The 19718-nt window shown below is 42.7% G+C and overlaps 2 protein-coding genes across 2 annotated transcripts; both read left to right on the top strand.

The window, feature by feature from the left end:
- The first annotated feature begins 2482 nt into the window (after nucleotides 1-2482).
- Nucleotides 2483-12670, top strand: LOC112902246. The gene is made up of 27 exons (XM_025971209.1): nucleotides 2483-2685; nucleotides 2783-2903; nucleotides 2991-3106; nucleotides 4185-4301; nucleotides 4411-4551; nucleotides 4693-5369; nucleotides 5941-6062; nucleotides 6291-6382; nucleotides 6490-6745; nucleotides 6827-6878; nucleotides 7836-7984; nucleotides 8070-8140; nucleotides 8225-8398; nucleotides 8647-8715; nucleotides 8859-8963; nucleotides 9041-9130; nucleotides 9587-9662; nucleotides 9743-9845; nucleotides 9935-10004; nucleotides 10097-10276; nucleotides 10794-10916; nucleotides 10994-11077; nucleotides 11152-11336; nucleotides 11427-11565; nucleotides 11646-11705; nucleotides 11837-11941; nucleotides 12029-12670. Exons 1-27 carry the CDS (start codon nucleotides 2587-2589, stop codon nucleotides 12140-12142), a joined length of 3690 nt encoding a protein of 1229 aa, XP_025826994.1. The 5' UTR covers nucleotides 2483-2586; the 3' UTR covers nucleotides 12143-12670.
- A 4459-nt stretch (nucleotides 12671-17129) lies between these two features.
- On the top strand, nucleotides 17130-18329 carry LOC112903366 (1-aminocyclopropane-1-carboxylate oxidase 1-like). Its single transcript, XM_025972610.1, has 3 exons — nucleotides 17130-17282; nucleotides 17349-17569; nucleotides 17658-18329. Exons 1-3 carry the CDS (start codon nucleotides 17175-17177, stop codon nucleotides 18229-18231), a joined length of 903 nt encoding a protein of 300 aa, XP_025828395.1. The 5' UTR covers nucleotides 17130-17174; the 3' UTR covers nucleotides 18232-18329.
- The last annotated feature ends 1389 nt before the right edge of the window (nucleotides 18330-19718 follow it).

Raw genomic sequence — 19718 nt, 5'->3', positions numbered from 1 at the left:
GTGATGATACAATCATATATACAAAATTAAACCAAGGGGGAAAAAAGAAGAGAGCATGCCCCATGTTTACCTAGGCTACCTATTTCTGTATACAAAAAGTTCACACGGGGACACTGACAGTGACAGCATCTCTAGGAGCTCCAGCACTTGGTACCAGGAGGGCTGTTGTGCGACTACGTAACGTGTGGAGGGGCTAAGTTGAAAAAAAGGCAATCTAAAGATAGCTGAGTCAGAGTCACCAAGCTCACTGCAGAGTGCAGAGATGAGACAGAGCGGCAGGTCACTGGTGCCATAGAGTGCACCGTTGACCTTGCCATTTTCAGGTATTGCTACAAAGGAGAAAAACGCGCGCCTCCAGATATTCTACATCAATCCGAAAGGTAGGTTTGTTTCTCATCACGACCTTCTTTCTATCGTCAGCTGTTGTAAAAACTGCATTTTGTACAGGTCCATGCGACCATGTGGCATGTGCAACTGCAAAATGAGTTTTTGTTCATCACTTCGTCCATGTGCAAGTACAAGATATTGACATACACACTGCGACAATAATCTAAGTCCTACTTTTGATCATTACTTGCCTACATTCTTAACATTGTTTTCCAAAAATCCATGTCGAGTTCAATCTACAAAAGGGATTGTATAATTCCCTCTTGTTTTCCTGTTAGATTTTTGCTGATCTACTTTTTTAGCAGTGAGATGCTTAATAATGTTATGCTCCATCAAAAGATGTTGATAAAAATGGTCTAGCTTATAGATATAAAATGTTGCAGAAATAAATCTAGATCATATTGATCAGAGGTGGCCCTATACCATTCTTTACCAAAGAGCTCTAAAAATATGAGACATGGAAATATTGTTTTCATATCAAACTGAATTCATAAAAGAGGTACAAGATTGAGTTTGGTCCATAGAAGCTGCTTCAATGAGTTGGGCTTTTTGTTAGGATTCTCATCAAATAGAGGAGTCATAATACTTTTGAAATCAGAGTTTAGTGGTCGGCCGCCTGTCACCCTTTGTACAGTTTTCTGACCGCTATTTTTCCCTTTTTATTCCTTAAGGGAGCCTTCCGTGGCCTCTCGCTCGTAAATCCTTCTTTATTAATAGAAATGCGCACAGGCTGTGCTCGTTCATTCAAAAAAGAACACTTTCGATAACACCATTACAAGAGCACTTTTGCTCTAAGGGTTTTCATTGTTTGGCTTTTAGAATATGGATGTATGGATATTTTGCGTTTATAACATTTATATGGGGATCATTCTACTCAAAAAAGATTAACATGTGGAGCTTGTTGTAATGACAATTCTAATATGGAGATTGTTTTCACGATATATGATGTACACAGATCGTTTATCAATAAATCACAAGGATTGTTCTGATAGATAATGATTAGCTAGGAATAGATGTGTGGATACTATTCAAGTTGTATGTGTCGTGTGGGTATCCATTCTATTGTTAGGTTTCAGATGTTGTGAGGTAGGTCTCATTTAAAGATCACACCATCAGTTTGTGCCACTTACATGTTGTCCTTCGACAACTACATTAAGATTATTTTTCTATTCACTATCCTATGAATACAAAGATATATGTCAGTTGTCCTATATAGGTTGTTTATCGCCAAATATTTTGTAGAGATTATACTATTATTCGCTATTTTAGGAAGGTGGATGCATGGATATTCATATGTTGTTAAGCAACGTGTGTACTTTCCTGTACTATCAATTCCCATGTGAAGGTATACTTTGCGTGGATATCATTTTTATTGGTAAACACATAACCTTAGTAACCTGAATGTGTGTATAATCTTGTATCGGTGAATGTTGTGTGGTGATGGTTCCACTTGTAAGTGATGTTTGGGGTATGCTATTACTAACAAATCCTATAAAATAATTATTCCATCGGTATATATGCCGTGTATAAGTTATCATATAAAAAGATTGGTAGTCCCATGTGGATATCGTATACCGCATCATACAACACTGTATGCGCCACGTGGGAATGTTTATATGAGCTGCCAATATAAGCAAGAATACCTAGCAAATCTATCCATTATACTCCTTCCGTCCTAAATTATAATCCATTTTATTTATTTTAGATATATAATTTTTATTATATATCTAAATATAGTATACATCTAGATGCATAATAAAGTATATGTATGTAGAAAAACTTTGTAATTTGGGATAGAGATAGTATAATCATTATACGACTGGATTCAATTATAATTTTATAATATAATAGAAGATATTTTCAAATACCATATAAATTATAATTTTACTGTAACATGTAAACACAAAACTATTCAAATTCGAACACAAACGTAGCTATAAATCTATCGAAATCGATAGTAAATCCTACTAGTAAAAACGGCACAATCATACACCATCAGCAAGAAAAGAGAAATCTGAAAAAGAGCGCCCCCCTCCTCTCCCCTCCTCTCGTTGACACCAAAAAAGCTTAACAAAACCATTTTCAGAGGAGGAAAAAAAAAACCCCTCGAAAGCCGAAAGAATTCCCCTCGCTCGAGGGGTGGAAAAGAAGCGGAAGCGGAGACGAGCGGAGAGGAAACCCTCGCCTCCGGCGCACGCCATGGTGGAGACTCGCCGGAGCTCCGCCGCCGCGGCCGCCGGGAAGCGCCCGTCCCCGTCGCCGTCCTCCTCGTCCGTGCCTCCCCCGAAGCGGCCCAAGGTGAGAGCGCCGGCCCCCCCGCGGATCGAAGAATCCCGCATCGCCGCCTCCCGATTTGACCCGCCGGCTAACCGATCTGAACCGTGGTCCTGACCAGGCGGAGGCCCCTGCGTCGCCGACGGCGTCCGCGCCCGGGAGGGCCGAGGAGGATTCCGCCCCCGCGGCCCCCGCGAGGAGCGCCGGCTCAGCGGAGGACGCGGCGGCGGCAGCGCAGAAAGGTGCGGGATATGTGGGCGATTCGGGTCCTAGGGTTTGGAGTGGTGGGTTTGGAATCGTGTTCATGAGGTTTTGATGCTTTGGTGCAGATCAAGGAGCGGATAAGCCATCTGGTACGGCGGCCGAGAGTTCGAAGAGGAGGAAGGAGCCGGAGCAACAGCAGCCTGTGGCGCCATGGGCGAAGCTGCTATCGCAGTGCTCACAGGTGCGCTGACCGACTGGCAGCCGATTATTGGATAATCTTCTTGGTGTAGAAGCTGTAGGAATCGAAGTTAAAGCTGGCAACTTTTATTCTGAGCTTCATAAAGATTCAATATTTAGGACGTTTAGGGTGAAATTTTGCTATTCGGATAGCATCTTGCACTTTGACTAGATTATTTAGGTAGTGATTGGTAAGGTGCGGAATATCAGTTTTGCTGTTTAGAGCTTGGTTCTGGCTACAGATAGGCAGCGTTCTAAAAGAAGCTTTTGGGAGGAGGGAAAGGGTAATAGTCGCCGGACTAGGTTGGGCATATTAACTATACTGTATACTGTTTACTAGTGCTCCTTCAGTCAGTCGGAAATGCTAGTTCCATATAGGTGCTTTTGAATGCTGGAAAAATGCAATTCGTGGTATCAGGTGACCTTGTTTGATGCTTAGGTCCATTTACGGCCTACTATTCTTAGCTGTTTGATGGGTTTAATGCTTCTGATTTGTGATTCTATGGTATTTCTTTTTTCTGCTCTATAGTTTGTAGGGATCAAATAGCAATTCAGAATTTGTGGATTTGTAAGTTTTTTCCCATTAAAAATATGGGAAACCTAATTTTGAGCAACTGTGTTTGAACTTGCCCAGCATAGCCGCTCCAGTTACCTTTTTTCAGTGCACCTTCATTTGTTTAAGATTTTCCGTCACCAGTTAGTCAATAGTCACAGGTATCGTAGACTTATAGTCGTATTTTCAGTTGTTAGTAGGTCAAATTCGATCTGTTTAAAATCATTGTTGACATGTCTTCTGTAATGTCGATAGCCTGAATTTCTAGAAATCTGTATCTACTTAGCTGGACACATTTTTTGAGTTACTTGTGCATTTACCATTGGCTTATCTATGGGATTTACTATACTAATAACTATTCAATAGTTTGTCAAGGCCTCACATTTAAAGTCGCTAGTAGGCCAATCTTTGTTGGTTGCTTTTGTTAATATATTTGATAAAGTTTACATTTTTCAATTTATAATGATTTTGAATAACACATGAAACATTCTGTTAGTAAATGCTGACAGTAAACGTATGTGAACTACAGACTCCTCACCAACCCATCAGTGCTCCTCAATTTTCTGTTGGCCAAAGCAAAAGCTGTAATTTATGGCTGAAAGACCAACCTGTTAGCAAAACGCTTTGCAGGCTGCGGCGCCTTGAGGTACGCCCTTATTTTTATGGTTCAGATTCATTAAACGAGGAGCACAAGAACATTCTCAAGTGTTTTTTTTGTTGCAAGTATTTCACTGGTTTTGATGTTTTATTGTCAGCAAGGAGGCCAATGTGAGTTAGAAGTTGTAGGCAAGAAGGGTTCGGTCCAATTAAATGGAAGATCCATAAGTCCAGGCACAAAAGTTCCCCTTACAGGAGGTGATGAAGTCATATTCAGTTCATGCCGCAATCATGCTTATGTATCCTACCATCATTTCTTGTTCATTCAATCAAGCAATTTTATGTACCTCATTTCTCGTTACTCCAGCTATATGCAGTATGCACTTTGAGAAATGGAAAACTGTCATATGTTGCCTGCTTTTTCCTTGACTGATTCACAGATTTTTCAGCATCCTTTGAACGACAAAGTTCACAAGGCGGTGCCATCATCTGCTGTTAGCCTGTTAGAACCTCCGGTTGCTAGTGCCAAGCGCATCCGTACAGATAAAAGAACACCAGACACTTCATCTTTTGCTGGTGAAGAGATGTTGGCTTTTATTTCTGATCAGCCGAAGGATGTATCAGCAGTACCTCCTGCTGAGAATAGCCAAAGAGTAGTGCGGCCAATGGCCTCGTCTGCTTCGGATAAATCAAAAGGGCGCGCCGTCAGCCCTGATAAGGAATGTGAGAATGGGGAAAATGCTAACGAAGTTAATTCTAACATTGAAGACTCTTCAATGGATGTGACTGCTGCTCCCGTGTCTCCTGATGCTGCTGCAAATGATACCTGTCTACAAAATGGCTTTGGGCCTGATGCTCATCTTGGTGCAGAAATCGGTAAGATTGCAACCTATAAGATAAGGCCAGTTGTGAGGATGTTTACAGGATCAACTGTACCCGAGTTCGATTTGACTGGTGATGTTTTTAAAGCTCTTGAAGATCAGAGGGATATCATCAGGGATCTTACGACCAGTGTGCCTCCAAGTAGATGTCAAGCCTTTAAGGATGGGATGAAACAAGGAATTATTAGTCCAAGTGATATTGATGTTACCTTTGAGAATTTTCCTTATTATCTCAGGTGATATGCTTTGGATTTATGTTTCTTTCCTGCTGTGACATTATTCTGTTTATGTGAGATCTTATCATACTGTCTATTTGAAATTTCACAATTGGCAGACACCTTTGTTATGTATATGCTACATTATGAAAAACCTAAGTCTACTCGTCTGTTCTGCTTTGGTTAGTTTTGAGGTTGCTAAGATGATGTATGTTCAGTTTCTTAGATTGTGGGTTGAACAGTGAAAGGGCCTCTAGCCTAGTGGTTTGAGTACCTGAGTAGAACCCAGCAGTTCCAGGTTCGAATCCTCGCAGGAGCGAATCTATGGGGCTGGGTTTAAAAAAAAAAAAACCTCCCTGGCAAAGCCAGGGTTCGGGTGTTTTTCTAGGCTGGGAGAAGGTTGCTTCTTCTTAATGAGAAACCATGGGGAGGTCTTAACCCCACCGGTCTAGTTTTTTAGATTGTAGGTTCAGCTTTTATCTTTGAAGTCACATCGAGGCAGTTTGCAGATCAACATTGGAATGCAGCATGATATTTATTGTTTGATCACATGTCCATATCTTTGTATTTTATCAACTCTCATCTCATGCAGTGAGAATACAAAGAATGTGCTCTTATCATGTGCATACATACACTTGGAAAAGAAGGAGTTCATCAAGCAATTTGCTGAGATTTCATCAATAAACCAGCGAATTTTGTTATCTGGTCCAGCAGGTACTTCCTTTGTCACAGTTTGGAACCAATACTTCCTTCATTTTTTAACACATGTTTCCATTGATTTAAAATGAGGTCACTAAGCCTTGAGTTGTGGCAGTGGCCATACTTTTGTCTAATAATGGCAGTGGCTATACTTTTCTCTATTAATGGCAGTGACCATACTTGTTTGATAATCACCCTGGTGCCTGTGTTTATGTACTCACCTAATTTTTCTACGGCATTTAGGTTCTGAGATTTATCAGGAAACATTGGTAAAGGCACTGGCCAAACATTTTGGTGCTAGACTCCTCGTTGTGGATTCACTTTTGCTGCCTGGGGTAAGCTCACCATGTATTTACTTGTTACTGCTCAAGAATATTCAGCAGCTAAGCAATGTTCCATTACCATTTTCCTATAACTGAACAAAAAAGGAAAATTCATGTAGGCACCTTCAAAGGATCCAGAATCCCAGAAAGATGTTGGGAAGTCTGATAAATCAGGGGATAAGGCAGCGGGTGAGAAGTTTGCAATATTTCAGAAGCATCGTTCTTCGTTGGCAGACGCTGTTCACTTCAGGAGGCCAGCCGCACCAACTTCAAGTGTGAATGCTGATATTGTGGGAACATCCACTCTGCATTCTGCATCACTACCCAAACAAGAATCGTCAACAGCTACATCGAAGAGCTATACTTTCAGAGAAGGTTTGTTAGCTTTGCTCTATTATTACTCAACAATTGAGTTGTATCTGGCTCAAGCATGATTTTACTGCCACATGTTTGTAGGTGACAGGGTACGGTATGTTGGTCCAGCTCAGCCATCCTCATTGTCACAAAGGTACCTAGATTACTAATATTATTCCTTTCTTCAGTTTTATCCAATGCTCCTTAGGGTTTATACATTATTTTCACCAGATTTTTGTTGCAGTTGGTAAGTTGGCAGTGTATGCATTAGTGCTATGAGGAAATTTATCATTTGAGTGGCACGAGAGTTCCAAGGACAGATAATCTCTGCCCTGCATTTTGTAAAAGAATATTAATTGACATTTGTCATTTGATGGGTATGCATTTCTTGGAGAGATATTTTATGATCTTTATAGTTTGGTAGTATTAACTATGAAATATCGGAGCACAGGATTAGTGAACATTTGCTCACTCTCAATTTTGGCGTTACAAGTTGGTGGTGGGATTTTCCCCATTGCACTTATCCACCTTTTCATTTTATCAAGTTGGATTCGGCTAACCTAGTTCAAGTGGACCATCTGGTAGTTGGGCTGCCCATATTTCATTGATGGACAAGATTGAGCTTGTGAATTGTTCATCAATATATGTGTATTCATCATATGTGCAAGAAACATTTTGTTTGGGATCCATGGGTCAGATGGTGTCTTTAGTCTTTACAAATTATAGCTCACTATGGTTGGATGAAACACCTTACAAATTATAGCTCACTATGGTTGGATGAAACACCTTGTCCTCATGAAGTTCGTGTATGTAGGCCTGGTTTACAGCAATGCTTTCTTACACAGAGGATTCTCTTGTCAATACAATTGTTCCACTTATATTCTTTGTTTACCTGGAACACTTGATAGGAAGTGGAAATGAAAACTAGAATACAAGAGTTCTCATAGACAACTAAGTATGAGCTTGCTTTGAACTTACAGTCCTGTTGCATTCACTTAGAGTTGGATTGAAAAAGAGGCATCCTTTCTCCTAAGGACATATTTCGGTTTTTTAGCCACATATTTGTTCAAAACATATATTTCTTTTAATAAATTACTTTGTTGATCTCCAGGGGACCAAGTTACGGTTATCGAGGTAGAGTGATGCTTGCTTTTGAAGATAACGGATCCTCAAAAATTGGTGTCCGATTTGACAAGCAAATCACTAATGGTAATGATCTTGGTGGGTTGTGTGAGGAAGATCATGGTTTCTTCTGTTCTGGTTAGCTCAAACTTCTGAACTCTCGCAACTACTTTGGCAGTTTTTTGAATTTTTATTTGCTGCTGACCATGCATCATTTCCACAGCTGAATTACTTCGCCCAGACTTTTCCGCTGGTGAAGAAGTTGAGAGGCTAGCTATGACTGAGTTAATTGAGGTACCATTTCTTTTTGGAACTAGGAACCTTGTAAAATATGAAGTTAGCCATGTGTATAATAGTATGATTTTTATTTCCTCTCAGGTCATTTCAGAAGAAAACAAATCTGGACCTCTTATAGTGTTACTTAAGGATGTTGAGAAATCATTCACTGGAATTACTGAGTCACTTTCATCTTTGAGGAGCAAACTCGAATCGCTTCCATCTGGTGTCCTTATTATAGGATCCCACACCCAGATGGACAGCCGCAAAGAGAAGGTACATGCGTTATTCCTGAGAAACTACAATTTTGTACTGTGAGGGTTTCAAGTTCTGATGGTATTGTGTTATATTGGTTCTTGCATGCCTTCTAGAATCGATCAGAACTAAGGGTATTATTTTCACATTGCAGAACTGTAAATTCTTGTTGGCATATCCCCTTTTTACCCTTCTTTAATTTTTATCAATTACTTCACTTCAAGTTCCAGAACCTTTTTGCTAAGATGCTGCTGTGATCTTTCTTGCAGGCACATCCTGGAGGTTTTCTTTTTACGAAGTTTGCCAGTAGCAGTCAGACACTTTTTGACCTTTTCCCGGTAAATTTTCATTATCTCACTCTCAGTTCTTCATTAAGTTTCTAAATGCAGATGGTTAAATTTTATAGTCTGATGAGCCCATGGTACTGATGTTTTCTCCGTGATTTGCATTGTTTTAATTCATTACAATTACAAAAATGCAGGATAGCTTTGGTAACAGATTGCATGAAAGGAACAAAGAAAGTCCAAAGGCAATGAAACATCTAAATAAACTTTTCCCCAACAAAATATCTATCCAGCTTCCACAGGTGATAATCTCTCTTTTTACCCTCATTTAAGTGTTGTTACTATGTATATTGTCTAATCGAAGGAATAAAATTTACAGGATGAAGCTCTACTTACAGATTGGAAGCAGCAGTTGGATCGTGATGTTGAAACCCTTAAAGCCAAATCAAATGTTGGTAACATTCGCGTGGTAAGCTGCAGAATAATACAGAACATTATACTTGTCACATGGAACTTCATATTTCCCTCTGTAAACTGTGCATGTTTCTTTAAACTGGCTCCTGTGATCACTGATCTATTATGGCCTGAATCTATTCCCATCCTGTCATTGAAATGTAATTTCCTCAAGCTTATTTTCAAGGGTTTGAATTACCTTAACGAACAATTCCATATTTTTTTCTGAAGTGATCAATTATATATGTTGTTTGATTGTATTTTTATTCCGTTGATGCCCTGTTGCTTTTTACGTCTGTATGAATGCATATTTTCATCCATTGCATTTATGCGATTATTTTATGTCTATGCTTTTCCTATCAATGTTGTTGAAAGCATCAATTATCCCCAAGAATCGACTTCTTATGTGCCAAAATGTTTATCATTCAGCCTTCCTGATCACTGTATGATTATTCACTGTCTTGTAACGCAGTTTCTTAACCGCAATGGAATTGAATGCAATGACCTTGAAGAATTATTCATCAAGGACCAATCACTGAGTAATGAAAGTGAGTACTTTGGTTTTGGTTTCTTTACATTTTTTCTAAAGAATATCAATCTAAACCCTTGCTACTCCAACCTTTCTTAGATGTGGACAAGATCGTTGGGTATGCAGTGAGTTATCACCTTAAGCACAATAAAGTTGAAACCTCCAACTCCAAGGATGCTAAACTTGTACTCACAAGTGAAAGGTAAACACATCTTTTTTTCTTAATTCCTTTTCCCTACGTTTTGTTTCAAATAAAATCTCAGTGGAATGTAAATCATTTACAAATGACAGCCTCAAGCATGGGCTCAGCATGCTACAGAGCATGCAAAGCGATAACAAGAGCTCCAAAAAATCACTGAAGGTGGTACACTCTTCCCACATATTCATAAGCTTTCTTGTGATTCCTCAAGTTAGTTACTAAGCGCTCTACTTCTGAATTTTTCTCTTTCTCAGGATGTTGTCACAGAGAACGAATTTGAGAAAAGGCTTCTGGCGGATGTTATACCACCTAATGACATTGGAGTTACCTTTGATGATATTGGAGCCCTGGAGAATGTAAAGGACACATTAAAGGAGCTGGTGATGCTCCCTTTACAAAGGCCTGAATTGTTTTGCAAAGGGCAGTTAACAAAGGTAGTATCATAAAGTCTTGTTATGCTTGAAATCTCTTGCATGGTAGTGCTAGAGTTTCCTTTCGAACTGTAGGTTGCCTGTATCGTTGATATTTTTTCTAGTGTTGAACCATGATGTAAGAATCAACAGAGCTAAGATATTGTCATTCCTTCTTGTCATTTCATAAAGCTTGAATATTCTTGAAGCAATTTGCATGAAAACAAAATAAAATCTCTAAGGATCATTTGACAGTGTTGTTTCCATATGTTTTTTCGTATTTATTTTTTCTTATGCATGGCAAAATACTTTGAAAGACTAATATTTAGGCTTGTGGACTAGCTTAGTCTAGACTGAAGGATAGATAAGGGTTTTCATCTAATGAATTTTACATGAACTCTTGTCTTCCAAGGCTTCATAATCTCTTTATTTTATTATTAGTTAATCTTAGATTTGTTGGAATATGGAAACTTCATTTGAGGATTATCTTGATTTTCTCAGTTGAGATCTTAAACCTGCCTCCTCAATTCATTGTTTGCAGCCTTGCAAGGGAATACTGCTTTTTGGACCTCCTGGCACTGGGAAAACTATGCTTGCTAAAGCAGTGGCAACTGAAGCGGGCGCTAATTTCATCAATATATCAATGTCGAGCATTACATCAAAGGTATTATTTCCCCTAAAGAGTAACTAGTGAGGTTCACTATGTGTCTCAGGGCTAACCATTGGTTTGTTTACCTTCAGTGGTTTGGTGAAGGAGAGAAGTTCGTAAAGGCTGTTTTCTCACTAGCAAGTAAAATAGCCCCCAGTGTTATATTTATTGATGAGGTATGTAAGCACACAAGTTACTTTTATTACCACTGTCGATAGAATGTATATTTAACTGTTTTAACTTTCTGCAGGTTGATAGTATGCTAGGAAGGAGAGAGAATCCAGGAGAGCATGAAGCGATGCGCAAGATGAAAAATGAATTTATGGTAAACTGGGATGGGCTACGAACTAAAGATAAAGAGCGTGTACTGGTTCTTGGTGCTACAAATAGGCCTTTTGACCTAGATGAGGCTGTGATTAGGAGGTTCCCCCGCAGGTAACTGTAGTTTCTCTCAGTGGGGCTGAATTATCTCATTGCTGCTTTGATTCCATGGTTTTAACCATTTTATTACTGATTACTTTGCAGGTTAATGGTAAACTTACCTGATGCATCAAATAGGGAGAAAATTTTAAAAGTAATTTTGGCAAAAGAAGAGTTGGGACCAGATGTTGATCTGGACTCACTTGCCAATATGACTGATGGATATTCAGGAAGCGACCTGAAGGTATGTTTGATGATGATATGCTTTTATATATCCAATTGATAGAAAGGTCTGCATGGTTTTCACTGAGTTTGTGCTTTCAGAATCTGTGCGTGACAGCAGCGCATTACCCTATTCGAGAAATTCTGGAGAAGGAAAAGAAGGTACACAATGTTGTTTCTTTTCTGCTTTTTATTTCACTGTTTGCAGTATAATCCATTGCAACAGTGAGAAGTGACTGTGAATTATGCATATTACTGTCTAATAAATCAGGAATTTGTTCCATTGTATGCAGGAGAAGAATTTAGCCAAAGTGGAAGGAAAGCCTGAGCCTTCATTGTATGGCAGCGAGGACATTCGTCCCCTTAGCATAGATGACTTCAAATCTGCCCATGAGCAGGTGAGAACCAGATTTGCCAACATTTTGTATCCATTCCTGTTTTCTTGTTTTAGGAGCCACCAGCTAATCTCTTTTTACCCACTATAGGTTTGTGCGAGTGTTTCATCTGATTCAGCAAACATGAATGAGCTTCTTCAATGGAATGACCTGTACGGTGAAGGCGGGTCAAGGAAGAAGAAAGCACTGAGCTACTTCATGTGATGGCATGAGCATAAAATCAGAAGGATGACAATCGTGCCATATTGTACAGCCATCATAGAGACACCCCGATGGCATGTGCGTCGCGACTTGGCCGCCCCTAAACCAATTGGGTTTTTCCAACTCTCCCCAGTAGCCGTGGCCGGCTGTCATCCTTCCGCCCGGTGTAATTAAAATTGTGTACCGAGTCATCTGAGTTCGATTACCAGCTGTTTGAGGTTCCAGAGTTATTAAGTTATGCCTCCATTGCCCCTCTCCATCCTATTCCTCTATTTCTGCCGTTAGTAAGTTAACTTTGTTGCAGCCATTGTCCTTGGACTTTGGCTATAGGCCTTTGTGTACCTCTGTACATGTGAAATGAAGGGACATGGGAAATAAAGACATCTTCGTCCTGTTGTTGACAGTATGGTACAGTAACTTTTTGCATACAGTGAGTGGCCATGGGTTGAATTGGACTTGTGCCATCATAAGAATTATGAAAAAGGCGCCTGTGCGGTCGTTGAAATTTATTTGTATCTTGAGTTGATTGTGGGATGATTGTGAGATCAATGCCAACACATGGATTAAGATACATGAATTTTATGCTTCTGTTGTATTCAAATTCTGAAATGCAACCAGACAAATGACTATTGTTGCACTTTACAATGTTCGTGAAGCATAATGAAGTTCGGTTTATTTCGTCTACTTTTGCTGATATAATTTTTACTTCTGCGTGGAATAGCTGTCTCGCCATGGCATGCTGATGTAAACTGAAGAGCTGAATGCATGTCTGTTGTGCTTTATTGCGCCAATTCAGTTCTGCCTGTACATGCAGTGCAAGAGTTGGAACTACTTTATCAGTAATTTTAGTTGCTAATATCATTCTATTCTTTTCCTTCTGAAACAATGCCAAAAAGTCTGGTGTTCACTTTAGGGTGCAGGTTGATGTTCTGAGCGAATGAGCGACTTTTTTCTTACACGTACATGGCCTCATATAGAGTCTGCTTGATCTATTTGTCATCGACGTTGCTGAATCCATTTAAAAGAAAAAAGGTTTGTACCTATGTGATCCCTATCTGTGTATTCATCATGTAGTAACCCCCCCCCCCCCCCCTTTTAAATTTACTGTTCGACATTTGATTCTGATATTTCAGAATCTATCTATTCCCAACAGATAAGTCGAAGGATAAAAACAAGATAGGGAATTACTAGAACTGATCAGTAACTGAGCTGTAATTAAATAAAACATAGCAGCTGTGTTACAGACACAAGAGAACCAACAGAGACCACCACGATCTTAACCTGCCCTGTGAAGCATTTAACCGCTGGCACTAATCTCCGGTATATCTCAAGCAGGGCGTATGCACAGCGTATACACAAATGAATCGTACACGCCGTAGTTGTGGACTTATGGTTGTTTGGTTTCAGTATACCCATGAACTGAACCCTGGAGGTGTTCCAGTGATAGGCCACAGCTACACCCAATGCTGTCAAGAAGATGACCTCCTTGAACGGATGGAAGCCAAGCAAGTGGAAAGGAGGAGGGTACATGGACTCCATGTCACCATTCTCCTTCCCCTCTGCGCCGCAGATGATGTCGTCGTCATCCGAGCTCCAGTCAACGTTCATTTTCCCCTTTCGGTAGTCATAGTAGTCATCCAAGATCCAAGGCCCACTGCACTTGATCTGCTGATAGTCGCCCTTCATCACCACCTCCCACCAGTCATCAGGCTCAAGGACACGATCATGCTTCAGTGTCCATTCCATTTGATCGGGACACTCGCTAAGGATCCAAACCCGAAGGCGGCACGCGTAAATCGAAGCATAGCACACACCATTCCCTGATCTCCCAATGAAGGATCGGGTTTCGTTGCAGCACTCGGCGTGGTCTATGGGCGATTTGATTACCATTTGACAATGACAGCCTGCAAACATGATACCAGAATTTTCATGAACTAGAAAGATAAAATAAATCACAGGAATTTAAAATGAGAGTAACTAAATAGAGCATTGCTCTACATCAGTACGTCCATGAACAAACACGAACATAAAGGGAAATTAAAGATGTTTTTTTTTACCTCGAGACATATTCACCGCGGCAATGCACATAAGAGTGCTCCTTGCCAGTAGAGACCATAGCGCCATTGGGCCTCCTTGAAGTACGGCAGAGAACCCATTGCCACGTCAGCAGCTACCCCCGCCGCCTCGCCTTCCCGGACGAACACCCTCGACCGCCACCGCCCGGTCCTCGACGAGAACACCTGCCACTTCCACCGGGACGGAGGCCACTCCATGGATTCCATGATCCCAGCAGCAGCAGGTGGTTCCTCCTGTCCTGGTAGCTGCCAGTCCCATGGGTCGACGGGAGCCACCAGCACCTCGTAGTGCCGCGACGCGGCGGTGTCCAACACGAGGAACGCGCGGCGGGAGGAGGTGCGGGAGCAGCAGCCGGCGGTCGTCGACGAGGCGGCGCCACGCCTGGCAGACGCACCGCGACGCCGGGAGGCGGCCGAGGACGGCCGCGAGCACGTCGCCGGGCAGAGCCGCTGCCGCCGCGGCGGTCTCCATGGAGATCAGGCGCAAGCGCAAGGCAACTCGATGGTTTTCTAGATCAATGGCTAACAAATCCGAGCTCGGCCGGATTCGTTCCCTGCAACGTTTTCAGAGTTTTCGTCAGTCAGAGTCAGGTTTCTGCCCGACAAGCTAGGATTCGTTCGCTGCCATTTCAGGAAACACAGGAAAAGAGATGAACACAGTCCTCCCCTGTCTCCCACGCCTGCCATTAGAGGAATCATGCCAAAGAAGAAACTGGGCAATCACACCACTCGACATAGGAATTGCACCATTTTTCTTTTCAGAAACAGTGGCAATATGCACTTAGCATTATCTCCTCGAAAAACATTATTAGACAATTTTGTACATGTATGAATTTGAGAAACAGTATGTCTCCTGACATACTTTGCATCTTACCTGCTTGTTTCTTTCTGAAAACATGGACGGTTAACATTTGAATCCAACAGCCGGGTTGTATTATCACACATTGTTATGGTTGATCTTTTGTACGTATATGTGCAGTTGGAGCCTTGTGCTTGTGTGAGCACTACCTACTGCCTTTTATTATTTCAGATCACTTAAACATTCATAATAATTTCCTATGGGTTGCAAACCATTTGCCTAAACGCCCGAGTATGTAATTAACTTGGGATGCCCGTGTTGTTTTTGTTGATCAAATACCAGAATTAAGGTAGTTCTGTGGCGGTTAAGGGACGTCATAGATTGTGTCACGATTTAGGAGAAATGCCATGCGTGTTATACATAATCAAATTTGAAATTGTCACTGGATGATCCAAACCAGCCAATCAAACTTGATTGATGATGCAACTGGATGTTTCACACACCTATAGATGCCACAAAAATTTGTTGCAAGAGATGTTCTCGAGTCTATAAATTTTTTGTGTATTTTTAGCTCCCATGTTAATGGCTGGAAATCAAGAGGGCCACCTTCCCCGCATCCGCCAACGCATGTCGATCGCCTTACTTAAGAATTGATGTGGACGGACAATTCAACTGAACAAAGGGCGGCCAATTTGTTTTCTTGACCTCCTTGGTCTTTAGAAGATCAAACTGGCTAGATTCATTGCACAAATCGACCATGACCTAATGATAATCCTTGGACATGCGTAGTCCTGACAAATAATGGCCATCAAATGCTAACTGATGGTGAAGTTGTTGCCGGCAGTCCTTACAATATCTGTACGTGAAATATATTAGATCTGGTGAAGTCAGCGCGATCTGGTGACCAGCATCTAGAGCCCCCTCCCGTCAAACTAGATGCTTTCTAAGGAGTGCAACTATCCGTGCAGGCAGGTGGATGGATCAATATCTAAGAATTAATTAAAAGGACCAATAAGCAAGACCACCATGATACAACATCCAAAGGAAGGCGTGGATGGATCAACAAGAATTAGTTGAAGAGACTATGCAAGACCATGATACATGTCTCAATAAATTAGTCCGTCAAGTCTTCACTCCATGAATGACAAGTGATTTGCAGGTACAAATAGGAACTGTATCTAGACATGGATTATAAGCCCATGCGGTCAGTGGCGGACATGAGAAAGAACCTTCAGTAAGAGATAAAAGTTGAGCAGCTATGAAACAACTATGAAACAATGAATGAGAAGGAACCAACCGATCGTCGAAACTTGGGCTCTAGAATTAGGTATTACGGGCCATGGATGAAGCTTAAATTGATCACCGTACCAGTTGTATAATACATATTTTATGCTATATCTCTACGTGTGATTGGTATAAATGATGAATATTTCTCATAACTGTGTATACTTTTAGCCCCTATATGTTTTATCTGAGGAATATAATTAATATATACGAACCTTCTCTCCCCGCACCAACCAACGTATGTTGCCTGGCTGATGCATGTCGACACAGAGTTGAATAAACTAGCTAGGGCCAATTTGTTTTCATGACCTGGATTGCTTGGTCCAGTTTTTCATGCATGGTCAAGCTAACTATACATAGTTGAAATGATGCTTACGAAAGAAACAGAAGCTAAGGGCCAGTTTGGCAGAGCTCCCAGAGCTGATTCTCTGCTGAATTCAGCAAGAGCTCTGCCAAACAGTTTTTCAGAGAGAAGTGATTCTCTGCTGATTCCGTGGAGTGATTCTCTGAAATGAACTAAGAGGCTGGGAGCTGAAAAAAGTAGCTTCTCCTGATTCTGTGAAGTGATTCTCCATCCTGATTTTAAGAGTTTATGCTAGAGAATAAAAAAGAATCACCTTCAGCCACAGAATCACTTTTCTTAAAGAATCAGCTCCCATAGAGAATCAGAATTAGTTGGAGCTCTACCAAACTGGCCCTAACTATAAGCCTATGCTTTGGAAGAGAGTTGCAACAGAAAAAAAATTAAGGCAAGTTGCATTGACACCTCCCATGGCAACTATAAATAGGACTTGAACCACACGTAAGTTAGTACACCACAAGCCACAGAGAGCACATTAGCCAACCAACAGCTAGCTAGCATCGAGCATCAAGTGAGATGGAGATCCCTGTGATTGATCTCAAGGGTCTCGCCGGCGACGAGTCCGCTAGGTCGCGGACCATGGCGCAGCTCCACGAGGCCTGCAAGGATTGGGGCTTCTTCTGGGTATAGTGACAATTAAGCAAGAACAACAAAAAAAAAATCCTTGATATGATACTCATCCGCATGCAGTTGGAGAACCACGGCGTGGACGCGGCCATCATGGAGGACGTGAAGCGCTTCGTGCACGGCCACTACGAGGAGCACCTCGAGGCCAAGTTCCACGCCTCCGACCTCGCCAGGAACCTGGACGCCGCCGACGCCGGGCAGGTCGACTGGGAGGCCGCCTACAGCATCCAACACCGCCCCACGACCAACATCGCCGACTTCCCGGAGATCTCGCCGCCGACTCGGTACGTCGTCCGTCGATCGTCAATGCCGCACACGGCACACACTAGCTCGTCCTCGATCAGTTACTGATAACATGCCTGACGCGCGCAGCGAGCTGCTGGACACGTACATCGCTCAGACGGTGGCGCTGGCGGAGCTGCTCGCCGAGTGCATGAGCCTCAACCTGGGCCTCGACGCCGGCCACATCAGGCGCGCGCTCGCGCCGCCCACCGTGGGGACCAAGTTCGCCATGTACCCGGCGTGCCCGCGGCCGGAGGTGGTGTGGGGCCTCCGCGCGCACACCGACGCCGGCGGCATCGTCATCATGCTGCAGGATGAGGCGGTGGGCGGGCTCGAGTTCCTCCGCGGGGAGTACTGGGTCCCCGTGGCGCCCTGCGGGGGCAGCAGGGTCTTCGTCGACATCGGGGACCAGATCGAGGTGGTCAGCGGCGGGGCCTACCGCAGCGCGGTGCACCGCGTCGCCGTGGGCACCGAGGGCCGGCGGCTGTCGATGGCCACGTTCTACAACCCCGGCGTGGACGCCGTGGTGGCGCCGGCGAGGGAGGCGCCGCCGGAGTACCCCGGGCCCTACAGGTTCGGGGACTACCTCGAGCACTACCACCGCACCAAGTTCGGCGACAAGGCCGCCAGGTTCCAGGCCTTCAAGAAGAGGTTCCACAAATAAATAAAGGCAACCATGATTGTGATATACTACTACTCCTTTCAGAACATGGATGGAGCCACATCGATCATTCAAGCTAAGCAAAAGAAGATGTTATTTTATCAGTAGCTATCAACAGTATTTAGCTTAACAAAACGCAAAATATATAACATGAATACATGATCCGCTATTACCGTTAATTTACACACCACAAACCAAGACAAACTAAAATTAGCATAACAAAACTCATGAAGGAAACACCAAACAGCAGACACTAGACTAAACTCTGATCATGCAGGGAGTATACACAAATGACTCGAACACGCCCTGATTCAGAGCGATGGGGCGCAACAATACTAAAACAGACCATGATCTATGTCGACGTGTCAATTAGTATTTGCTTACGAGGAAAAAAAAGACTTTTTTGTTTACCTCGAGATGTATTCTCCTCGGCAGTCTATGTAGAGTGCTCCTTGCGCGGCGGGAGGCGGCCGAGGACGGCCGCCAGCGCGTCGTCGGGGAGGACGGCCGCCGGAGTCCCCGTCGCCATAGGTGCTGCAAGATCGCTCCGCCGCAAGATCGATCGATCGATTTCCAGCTCGATCGCTGAATTGCGTTTAATTTACAATAAGGTCTCTAGTCTCGACTCGACGTTGAGAGTCGAAGTCTCCTAGTACACGACTCCAATTGATACTACCTTCTCTCTCTTTTTTCACGGAATTCGACACGTTCAACTAGGTTGAGTCCGGATCATTCTGCTGTAAAAACCAACCTCATACTAAGAAATGTGCATCATTGCCTGAGCCTGCATGCATAACAGAGTAACAGTGCCCCTCTCCTTAAAATATGGTTAGCAGTGTTAAATTAGTGCGGAAAATACTATTTTGCCCTTGCCACCACCAGATTATGAGCACCACGGAGAGCCCCCCAAGTAAGCAAATTCTCATATCTCTTGCTCTATCAAGCATCCATCTAGCCATCTAGCCTAGGGTTTAGGCTTCTCCTCATTTCCTTACGTTTACCTCTTAGTAGAGGTGTGAACACACAAGAGTATTTTTCGCTTTTTCCGATCTCAATGTTTTTTCCATAGAATACTACCATTTTTGTAATTTTGTTACTCAGCAGTGGCGGGCGCATGTTTGTTCTCCAGGGAGACAGGCTCATATCGACTTCATCAAGTGCTCCCTTTTATTCTCTCTCCCCTTTATCTTCCCAAGACCTGATCATCCGTCGGATCGGGTCGGGTTCGGGTCAGGTCAGGTTCGGTCCGTTGGTTTTTTCTTCGGCCTGTGCCCGACCCGACCCGACCATCGGGCCGGATTTTTCAGTCCGAGCCCGACCCGGCACATGGTCGGGTTGGGTAAAACCTGATTTTTCGTGTGTAATTTTTGGGTCGGGTTTTTTCGGATTTCGGGTCAAAATGCGGCCTCTACCCAGCCTGACATTTATGGTGGGTCAAAAATTTCAGCCCGAGCCCGGCCCATACATTCGTCGGGTTGGGCAGCCCATGA

The sequence above is a fragment of the Panicum hallii genome, chromosome 8 (genome assembly GCF_002211085.1).
Source record: "Panicum hallii strain FIL2 chromosome 8, PHallii_v3.1, whole genome shotgun sequence".
Lineage (NCBI taxonomy): Eukaryota > Viridiplantae > Streptophyta > Magnoliopsida > Poales > Poaceae > Panicum > Panicum hallii.
This window is presented reverse-complemented; position numbering and strand designations above follow the sequence as displayed.

Bases quoted from the DNA above. Each gene is read 5' to 3' on its own strand.
- LOC112903366 (XM_025972610.1), top strand. From the start codon at position 17,175: ATGGAGATCCCTGTGATTGATCTCAAGGGTCTCGCCGGCGACGAGTCC. The intron at 17,283-17,348 runs GTATAGTGACAA...ATCCGCATGCAG, and splicing joins AGGATTGGGGCTTCTTCTGG to TTGGAGAACCACGGCGTGGA. The intron at 17,570-17,657 runs GTACGTCGTCCG...TGACGCGCGCAG, and splicing joins GAGATCTCGCCGCCGACTCG to CGAGCTGCTGGACACGTACA.
- LOC112902246 (XM_025971209.1), top strand. From the start codon at position 2,587: ATGGTGGAGACTCGCCGGAGCTCCGCCGCCGCGGCCGCCGGGAAGCGC. The intron at 8,399-8,646 runs GTACATGCGTTA...TCTTTCTTGCAG, and splicing joins TGGACAGCCGCAAAGAGAAG to GCACATCCTGGAGGTTTTCT. The intron at 8,964-9,040 runs GTGATAATCTCT...TAAAATTTACAG, and splicing joins TATCTATCCAGCTTCCACAG to GATGAAGCTCTACTTACAGA.